The 11,030-nt window shown below is 39.2% G+C and overlaps 1 protein-coding gene across 6 annotated transcripts in view; it reads left to right on the plus strand.

The window, feature by feature from the left end:
* Window positions 1-10,802, plus strand: part of LOC113642601 (protein FAM126B) — a 69,369-nt gene extending 58,567 nt beyond the window's left edge. For 3 of the 6 annotated variants that reach the window (XM_047814620.1, XM_047814618.1, XM_047814619.1), the window contains 6 exons: window positions 982-1,098; window positions 5,224-5,311; window positions 5,884-6,040; window positions 6,388-6,513; window positions 9,191-9,738; window positions 10,166-10,802. In XM_047814620.1, the coding sequence (XP_047670576.1) occupies window positions 982-1,098; window positions 5,224-5,311; window positions 5,884-6,040; window positions 6,388-6,513; window positions 9,191-9,738; window positions 10,166-10,189 (1,060 nt within the window). In that variant the 3' untranslated portion in view covers window positions 10,190-10,802. The other 3 variants (XM_047814621.1, XM_047814622.1, XM_047814623.1) reach the window with 3 other exon arrangements.
* Window positions 10,803-11,030: the final 228 nt, after the last annotated feature.

An 11,030-nucleotide genomic window follows, 5' to 3' on the forward strand; every position in this document is an offset into this window, starting at 1 on the left:
TGTGAGAGTGTGTGTGAGAGAGTGTGTGAGTATGTGTGTGTGTGAGTGTGTGTGCGTGCGTGTGCGTGCGTGTGTGTGCGTGTGAGTGTGTGTGTGTGTGTGTTTGTGTGTGTGTGTGCGTGTATTTCTCTAAATTGCTGTTTAACACATCTGATTATAAGGAAACGTGTTTTTTGCTGTGTCTATCGAAAAAGTTACCTTAGAGCGAGACAAAAAAGTGCATCTGCAAAGTGTCTCGATCCCAAAGAATATCTACAAGATGAAACAGGAAGTGAAAAACACTCATCAGTTATGACTTTAAGATCTGCAGTTTGTGCTGCTTGCAACATGAAAGCTAATTAGACAACTGCATGAACACGCTGGTATACAGGTGTTCCTTTTAAATTGGACAGCGAGTGTATGTGACTTAAACTCAAAGTGAGCATGACCTAAGCCAGGATTTGTTTCGCCAATTAAATCGAACCCTGCTTGCTTAGTCTCAGCATGGTTTATGACAGTATGGTCATTACCTCAGCTTCATCACTCCAGTTCATAACTGGTCTCAGTCAGAGCTGTTTTTGTTTTTTAGTCCTGCTTGCACAGATTTTTATTTCTTATATAATTTTCTATTATTTAACCAAACTAGGAGACACATTTAGGCATCGGGACTAAACAGCGGGTTGCCATGGATGCTGTAAAAACATCACTTGTCCGAGCTTTCCTGTGTGCATGTATTACAGCTCTGTCACAGCTGCATCATAGTAAAAAAAAAACATAGCTTCTGTCATTTTGTTGTTGTTGTGTTGTTGTTGTTGTTGTTGTTGTGTTGTGAAGGATCCCAGGATCACAGAGTGTACATTTAAACCTCCTTGGGGAAAAAAAATTCCTATTTAGATCTTTGTGTGCCTGAATAGATAGATGATTTATGTCTTTGTAAAAGCTGGAACTGTGTATTAGTATTCTCTCAATGAGTATGTGTGTGGTTATGTGTGTATGTTTCAGGTTGTGCGTGTGTGGGTTTCCACGGCAGCAGCAGAAGACGTGGCGTGACCCCTGTAACCGCGTGCTGCTGGACCCTGAGTTCATGGTGCAGATGCTCACCGCTGTTTATCATGCCATGTAAGTGAGCTACTGCAATACGTCTACGTCATAGAGACCGGTCTAGGCAGCATACACTGACTAATAAAGCGTGTGTGTGTTTCTTGGAGATTTCACTACTGAGGTTCTTTTTTCTTAAAGCCATTTCATTTAATAGTGGGTTTTAATGTAAGGTATCTGTATCTTGGGAAAAAAATGGTTTTCTAGAATTATTAGCTAAATCAGATAAATTCCTGCCTTTGGTGTGTGTGTGTGTGTGTGTGTGTGTGTGTGTGTGTGTGTGTGTGTGTGTGTGTGTGTGTGTGTGTGTGTGTGTGTGTGTGTGTGTGAGAGAGAGAGAGAGAGAGAGTGTGTGTATGTGAGAGAGTTTATGATTGAGAAAGAGCAAGAGCGTGTCTGTGAGAGAGAGAGAGAGTGTGTGTGTGTGTGTGTGTGTGTGTGTGTGTGTGTGTGTGAGAGAGAGAGAGAGAGAGCAAGAGCATGTCTGTGAGAGAGAGAGAGAGAGAGAGAGAGAGAGAGTGTGTGTGTGTGTGTGTGTGTGTCAGGATGTCCTGTCTATGGTGTACACTGCCTCATGCCCTGATTCTTTTGGGATATACAGTACTTCAGGTTCCTAGTAAGATAAATAGAGTTATGAATAGATGGATAACACACATACAAGCACATGCGCACACACACACACACACACAGCCTAGTGTGTGTGACATGTTTTGCTTGGTAAATCTTCAAGTAAACCTGATTTATTTATTTACCAGATGTCTTAAATTTTCTGTTATGTCATTTTAATTATTATGTCATTCCATTTTATCCATCAACTCTCTTGCCGCAAAAGTTTTTTTTCTTTTCAAATGCTGTTGAAGAAAACGAGGCAAATCTTGACATGTAATTTCTGCATTTTTATAAGAGTTTAAATTATTTAAATTATGTTTAAATTGTCTGCATAGACATTAAATGTACAGCCATGAGAGGAAGCACTCACATGGTCCTCTGTATTGAGTGACGGATATCTAACACTCATATCTAGTTATGTCACTCGCACATACAGCACACACACACACACACACACACTCGTTCATACACTGTAAATTGCACAGATAAACAGTTACGTGTGAGACTATGTCTCTATAAAGACCACTGAAAGAGTACATCTCATGCTACGTTATCGGATATAGGAGGTGCCGGTGGTATATTTAGACTCAACACAGATGACACACTGACTATTGGATCCAAATTATCGGGATGTCACGGATGTGACCGGGACAGTCGTGACGTCTCGTTCCAGAGATCGTCCCTGTCGTCAAGAAGCCTCAATTAGCACCACTTTTATTCCATTAGCTGGAGGAGCAGTCGATTTCATTTAATCTGGATGCGACCGCTGCTAAACAAGTTAGAGATGATAATGGAGTCCCTGCTCTGATGGCTTTGCTGTGATATAAGGTTGAAAGACAGGGATGGAGAGAGATAGGGCAGGAAAGTGAGAGCAGATCAATAATATTCATTGGACATCAGTGATTTTCGTTTTTTTTTTTTACTCCGACGCTAATGAGAAACAGTGATGAACAGAACGACACCGTTATCTCCCAGTCCAGGTTTCTCATTATGGCTCATTAACATGATAAGGTGCATTATAGGGTGTCCTTCTTTAACCCATTTTACCACTGTACACTGGTCCTCCATCCCATCGCTGCTTTCAACCAGTATAAACAAATTAATGATTTTATGGTCGCAGTTCTGATATTAAATGAGTCAGGACTTAATGTTTTGTCCTCTGTTGATAACCTTACACAGACGTTTAGTGGTTGAAGATAAAACCTTGAAATTTTAGATGCAGAAATGGGCTTGATATCATAATTTACTTTGAATATAGGAACATTTGTGTTATTAGCTTTTAACACCTTTGTGAAATTAGCTTTTAACACATTACAAAAGAAATGTATTATATGGAAATACAAAAGAAAAAGCAGATCAGAAAAGGGTGAAGTTACAGTATGTGCCACGTGATGGCAAGAGAAGGGTCAGTTAATAAGTCCTTTATTTATTTATTTATTTATTTACTTATTTATTTTAGTATATATTTTTAAATATTTATTTATTGATGTTTTTCTATTCTTATTTTTTCTTTTTCTTCTTTTTAATTGTTTTTTTTTTCAACTTTTTTGCAAAAATGGCGTTTTTTTTGTTTTGTTTTGTTTTTTTGTGCTATTTTGTAAAAAAAAAAAGAAAAAAAACCAAAAAAAAAAACAATTTGAATAGCAATCAAAAATTTATATTTTAAACTCCCATTGAAGACACACATGTATTTATTTATCACAGCTGGTTAAAGAAAAGAAGAAAAAAAAACGATTTAACACCGATTTAAGAAAATACATCACTGCACAAAACTGCGGAGATTTTGTTCGTGGTTTCTTTTTTTTTCCATTCAGGAGTTATTTTATAAAACTGCAATTTTTTGAAAACTCTAATAAATAAAATTCAAGGCTCTGCTTAGATTTTCATTTCAGATCATGGAGTAGTAAACATGAAAGCTAGAGCAAGTGCTAGATCTTGTTAGCACTACAAATTCAGTACAGAGTCATGAATAATACAGGACAAATGAGACTCCCTCGCATGTCCCATTACACCGCTACAGATAGATAACCTGTGGCAAGAAAAGACCAAAAGAACAGCTCCACATTCATCTACATTGTTAACGTACACGTCCTGAGCACCGCCTGCCTCCTGGGTACGAGCGTAACACTAACACTAACATTGATTAAAGAGCAAGGTTTCAGATCCTCCCAGTTCCCCTCCTCTGAGTTTGCTCGGCTTCTTTGGCTGGAGATTAAACACGAATAAGCATCTCCGAGCTTCACTGAACAAACCTAGCAGACAAAACACAGAACCGAGACTTCCTGAATTCATGCTGCTAGTGTATACAGTATAACATCGTTTTTAATTTACTTTATAAACTACAATTACAGCACGGACATCCCAGTCCAACTGAGATTAATTAATTCTGCTGACATTAGAGACACAGTGCATGTAATTATACAATACATATAATAGCTGTACCTTATATCTACACACACTGGATTTTATTAACTAACATTTAAGTCAGTTTGTAGGGCAGTTTATAGTTTATAGTAATAGAGTGGGATGTAGAGCAATAGAAAGAAAACTCTTGAGGTAAAATCTAGAGTTATGTTTGTTTGCTAATTTCAGCTGTACAAAGTTTTTTTTTTTTAAAACAGATGTCCTACATGCAGTCTGATTGGTCAGAAGGTGTTGCTTAGTTTTCAAGTGTAACTCAACTCGTATTACAACTCAAATAACAGGTGTGTAAGTGGTGATATGATAGGAGGCCATAGGAGATGTTTATTTCTGGAAGGAGTCTCCAGTGTCAGCCTCTTGTAACAGTCAGAGCTAAAACAATTCCCACACGGAAAGGTCTTCAGAACAAAATCAAGTTTTAAGATTTTTTTTTTTTTTACATTTTTTGTATTAAAGGAATACTTGCAGTAGCTGCTGTAATGCAAGGATTACTTCCTGTTATCCCTTACATTTTAGCAGCTACCAAAATATTTCCTTAATAGCCTTCATTTTTAGCTTAGTACAAAAAAAGGTCTATAAAGATTTGTGCATGGATGATATATTTTCTCAAATTGCTGTTGAATCTGTTTTTAATCTAAGCATATCATAAATCCTTTAATCTCTTGTGGTTTTGTGGATGTGTATGATTACAGATATCAGGATGTTTATATATATATATATATATATATATATATATATATATATATATATATATATATATATATATTTTTTTTTTTTTATTTTTTATTTTTTTTTTTTTTAATTACAGTTATCATCTGAAACTTTAGGAACTGATCTGATGTTAAAATATTGTACTGAATCCTCGAAATTGTATAATTTAGTACAAACTATCTAGGTTTAGTATAATTTAGTACAAACTATCTAGCAAAACTATTATGATCCATATCCTCTATCATCTGAATGTCTTAAAGTATTGTGATGTGGCGTGGATGAAAACTGCGGGATGTGCTGTTAATGGAAATTATTCTTTATTATCTCCGTATCAGGACATTTTACATTTGTGGTTTATTATTACTAAAATGCACCTGTATGCATGTTGTGTGGAACCTCTTGCAGTTATAATGGCGAGTGGGAGCTGGGCAGAGAGGCACTGGATGATATCTTGTACAGAGCCCAGCTGGAACTCTATTCCGAGCCACTACTGGTAAGACCTCATAATACTGCAAACACACTGATTCCTAATGTACGATGACTAAATAGTAGGCTTGTGTGATGATATACACTATATTGCCATATATACATCCCATTTCAGTTTGAGGGATTTTTTTTTCCTTCTGAAAGCAAGCCGTCTTCATTTACATCTACGGCCAGAGCGATGTCCTATAGTGCTTTAAAGTCTGTTGGTGAATACATTAACACTGGTTTACTAGATTACAAACTTAGGATGCCATCAACCTAAAAATCTGTTCAGGTTTTTTTTTTTAATTATACACATAAAACGACCAGGAAGAAAAGTGCTAGTTTAAGTGTTTCAGGAAGAGGTTCTCGACTACACGGCTGATAATAATATTCCATCCTTCTCTAGTCTCATTTAACGTGCAATGCTCATTTTCCCATTTCCTTGTTTTAGTTTTTTCCAATAAAGTTTCTAGATGATTACATCATTATTCTTGACCACAGAAAGCATAAATACCTACCTGCGGTGACCAACATGCAGTGATCCGGTATCAATATCTCCCATCCTTGTTACCCCACCCCTCCTTCCTCCTTCATTAGTTGGGGAACGCAATGAAGAACTCCTTACCAGACAGCGCTCCGGATGGCTCTCAAGGGAAGAAGGTGCTGCAGGTGGAGGTGACTCCCACCGTCAGGAGGATCTCTCGCTCCGCGGTTACTGCAGCCTCGATCCGCAGGCTTCGCTGGAAGAGAGAAGGTAAGACAGCTTGTCAGATCTGGTTATACTTCATAACCTTCCATTTATTTGAAATGGATTCGATTCTTTTCTTTTCTTTGTTTTATTCTTATTCTAATCTCTCGTCTGTCCAAGCCATCTTTTTAACTGTTTCATGTTGTAGCTATGTTGTAATATTGTACTGTAGCATCTCTCTTTTTTTATGCTTGTTCCTGTTATTGTTCTTTTGTCATTTTGTGCTGCTGATTTTTGTACACTGCTGTGACACCAGACAAAGGTTCCGCTGTCTCCATCGCTTTTGCTCTTTGTGGAATAAAATACAAACAGCACTAAGGAGCATGTTTCCATCCTGTTGTGTCGAATCACAGATTGTTTTGACTTCTCGACCGAGGCCGAGTTCAACCTCTCCATCCGTTCCGGTCTACACGCATCCACGGAGCCGGCAGCCAATCCCGTGCGAGGAGGGAGGGGCATACTCGCAGTCACACTTGAGGGTAGGCGGTCCGGGGGAGGGGGCAAGAGGCAAGGGGAGGTTCAACTAAACAATCGAAGTAGGGGAATTTGTTCAATTTGCTTCAAACACATCCTTGCCTTTTTGAGTACCAAAGCTTCCCCAGACTCCGCCAGCTTTGCTTGGAACTAAACGTTAATAAATCTGTCCATTCCGTCTCTGTAGTGTTATGCAGGATTGGGCGAGGTGGGAAAAGATATACGTGCATGATACCCCGGCATTCTACTAATCAACTTTTGACCTTAGGTGCTGCCTGTTGGTCACTGACTGAGCATGCTCGATGAGGCAGAGTTCTGCTGCTAAGGTCCATTATTAACTTGTGTCGTGATGCTCTTCCTTGCCATTTTTGTCGAAGTCAAACGGACCCATCTGGCCTCTCCTGGGACGTAAACATTCACATCAACTCAGTCGTAGCTCTATAAATAAACATTGTATTTGTAGCTTTGCGTTTGCTGAAAATCAGCGGATTAAATTGGCATCAGTCATGCTAAAGCAATACCATGGCTGAGTATTAGTAATTAATTAAAGGCAGGGAAACTCACAGTCATAAACCTGCAGATTTAGATGTAGTAAACTGCAGTACCATGTAAAGATGTAAAGGCAATAAGAAAACCTTCAATTCAGTTCTGTATTGAACTGGTAGCCAAAGGAAGGAAGGTCTTGAGGAGGGATGCCTAGAGGAGGGAGGTCAGGAGATGCTTTCTTTTTTCTCTGTAACTTTAATATGAACAGTGTTTCCCTCAGCAGAGTCTCTTCATTCTCTCTGGTGAAGTTAATGAACCAAAAAAACATGCAGATTGTCACAAAGTTTGCTGAGGAAAAAAATGTGTAGTATTTAAACATCTCACGATCTCACCAAAAACTCAGTTATATCAGCAGTTGCATGTTTAGAATCTGCCTATGGGCATCTGGTATTTGTGGAAATCAGTAATGTATTCAAGCGAGCACATTAATGTGGAAAAATAATGAAAAACTTACCAAACGGACCAATCAGAATGGATCGTTTAAGAGGGCTGTGTACAGTATGCTAAGCTTCTAGTTCTCTTCTCAGTCCAGTCAGTCTCCTTGTCGATGTCCTGAGTCCTGAACGAATGGGTCGGCTGCCATTCGACTCGATGCCGAGTCTCTGTGTGAGCTGTGAGAGTGACAGGAGAGCGTGCATGCTGCTGGCTTCAACATCTGCATGTTTTCTTCCTCTCCTTTCCTTCCTTTTTTTCCTGCTGAGGTCCTGAGAGAAACCGAATCGCACACGACTACTGTACATTTTTTCTGCCTGATCTTTCATGCATGTATATTTGTTTTAATCTCTGTCGAACGTCTCGTTCTTCACCATGTCCGATCTTTTCTCCTGGCGTCACCATGTCCTAGCTCTTCGTACAGTATATGTCCATCGTTTCTTGTAAATGTTTGTTTATTTTTACATTGTGACTTTATAGCATAACGTCTCCAGCAAATTCTTTTCATTCCTAAGAGGTTGTTAGGTTCCTCGGGAGTAGCATTAACGCTTTTGAACTGAATTGATTTTGCCTAAAACTCTGCAAACGGAGAAGATGAGTTCACAGTAATTATGCGTGTACCGAAAACTCATTTATCTCTCGAGTTTGTGCAGAATACACTCCAGTGTCCTTGAATCCTGTCTGATTAAAATGCCAAGGTTAAGCCCGGTGCAGTAGCTGTGATTGCAGAAGGACTTGAGATTGAACAGTTGATGGAAAAGCATGAATATTTTCCTCTTGCACTGATGGAGAACCTGGCCATTTGTTAACTCCATTCCAATCTCTTTTAGCTCCAAGCATCAGGGCACTCTTCATTTCCTGAGAGCCGAGTGTTTTTTCACTCACTCGGATAAACCCAGAGTTTGTGATTAAACTAAAGGGGTTTCGTAGGTAAGCTGTTTCTGTGGCTGATTTACACGAGGGCAGTGACTCATGTGAAGCAGGATTAATAATGAAGAGGAAATCATATGTAGTTTATTTGCGATTCTGAAATTTCTCAAGAACGGTTTCACCGCAGATGCATTCAGAAGCACAGCTCTGTATTACAGCTCCTTATTGTTTAGATACGCAATGTGTGAAGTGGTCATTCCTTTATTCCTTCCTTCCTTCAGTCTTTCCTAAATCCTTTGAATTGTTCTGTCTTTTTCTTGAATATATTGTCTCATTCATTCATTCATTCATTCATTTCTAAACTCATTCCCTTCCTTCCTTCCTTCCTTCCTTCCTTCCTTCCTTCCTTCCTAAATCCTTTGGTTTGTTCTTTCATTCCATTTTCTTTCAATATGTTGCCTCATTTGTCCCCTTCCTCCCTCACTACATTGCTTTCCTTTATTTCTTCCAAAATACTTCATTCATCCATTCATTCATTCATTCCCTCTTTCCTTCTGGAATATATTGCTGCCTCCATTTGCTTTCTTACTCCTTCCAAAATAATTACTTTTCCTTCCCTTACTCCATCTTTCCTTCTGGAATACATTGCTTCTTTCAATGTTTTGACTACTTCCTTTATTTCCCCCCCCCCCCTCTCTCTCTCTCTCTCTCTCTCTATCTATCTATCTCTCTCTCTCTCTCTCTGACTCAATGTATCTCTCTTTCAATCTCTAATGACATTTTTCTCATCTCGTCTCCCTGTCTCTCATTTCCCTTCCTCTCTCACTCTCTTAGATACTGATGGCATGAGCGGAGGTGAAGAATCCTTCAACCTGAACGACCCTGATGAAGGTTTCTCCTCGGGTGCATCCAACAGCAGCCAGCCGAGCACAGGCAGACCGGCGGGGAGCAGAGGGGGACGAGCCAGCACGCAAAAGAGTTCTAAGAAGAGCAGTTCGAGTCGCACACACCGGGAGAAAGACAGGGAAATCTCGGCCGAGAAGCATAAAGAGCCGCAACACTCGCAGAGAGCTCAGTCTCCTCCACCCGTCATCACGCTGGACACCATCGAACTGATCCCCATAAAAAAGAACCAGAGCCTGAGCCGGACCTGCAGCATGAACGCCGGAGTGAGCGGTGAGCCAGAGGAAGCAGGAACAGATGGAGGACTCGGAGGACTCTGCTCCGGAGGTGGAGCAGGAGGAGCTCATCGCCTTTCCAGCCTCAGTCTGAAAGAGGAACATCTGGTGCGGCCTGACAGTGGGAAAGACCTGCTGTCTCCTGGAGCTCCTCTTACCAAGCAGTCTCGCTCGCCCAGCTTCAACATGCAGATCATATCGCAGGTGTAGCTCATACCACAGGTGTAGCTCATACACCCGCATCACGGTTATCTCGTCTGCTTCCTGTTTTTCTCCGTCCTTTTTTTTTTTTTTTTTTAAGCAGGGTCTCTCTCTCTCTCTCTCTCTCTCTCTCTCTCTCTTTTGATTTTCCAATCAATTTATATAAACTGAATTGGTAAAAACAAAACAGCAGTAAACGTTGGTTTATTTGGGCTGAGTTAGAAACATAGAATAAACAGATATAGACACAATATATACAAAACTGATGGAAAATCGTACTTTGTCATATATTTGGATGGACACATGCAGTAGCCCACCTTGTTCTGTTTCTCCTCCCTTCTCTATCTCTCTCTCTCTCTCTCTCTCTCTCTCTCTCTCTCTCTCTCTCTCTCTCTCTCTCTCTCTCTCTCTCTCTTTATATTTTCCTCAGACCAAAACAAGCATTCCACTTTGAACAGACCAAGACAGCGTGATGTTTTGACTTCGGACGTTTTGATGTTTTGACTACCACCTGATCTGCACTGGTCACGTCTCAGATGCATTTCCACAATGAACGCTCAATAGAAACAATACAGGATGGCTAACACATTTTGAACAAGAAGCTATACTTTAAACCCCAAAGTTTCAGGGGTAAATACAGGCCAGTCCCTAATAAAGCTATTACCTGTGTTTCGAGTTCAGCATTAAGTGTTTGAACCACATTTCAGGCAGTGGAGATGGAGGTCCAGTTAATCTGGCTGATTATAGTTATTTATTGTTCTGGGACTTCAGAGATTAGTCTATATTTTAGAAAAAAAAAAGTAAGCAATAAATCTTAGGTTGTTCATCTGACACAAAGCAATCAGTGCAGTGTCTCAGTATGCATTCCTGCTGAACTCCTGGGTCCTGTGCAATTACTATCAAGGTCTTATTATTATTATTATTATTATTATTATTATTATTATTATTATTATTATTATTATTATTGTTATTGTTATTTTTATTATTATTAAAGATAGAACATACTATTTTTTTCTTTCAATCTCTATGTTCCGTCCCAGAAGACGGCTGTATTTTTAATTTTTAAATGTTTTCGATCTTCAAACAAAATTACATTTTGTTTTTACCGTTATCTGAGACCTTGCCTTGACTTTGCTTTAAAAAAAAAAATCGACAGAATATATTATTGTATAGTTTGACCTGTATGATTTGAGTTTTGTTTGTTTTTTGTTTTTGTTAATCAACCCGTTTAATTGAACGACGTGTATTTTGTTGACTTAGATTTTGTCGTTTTAGAGTTGTCTGTCTCAAATACC

Source organism: Tachysurus fulvidraco, chromosome 6 (assembly GCF_022655615.1).
Source record: "Tachysurus fulvidraco isolate hzauxx_2018 chromosome 6, HZAU_PFXX_2.0, whole genome shotgun sequence".
Taxonomy (NCBI): domain Eukaryota; kingdom Metazoa; phylum Chordata; class Actinopteri; order Siluriformes; family Bagridae; genus Tachysurus; species Tachysurus fulvidraco.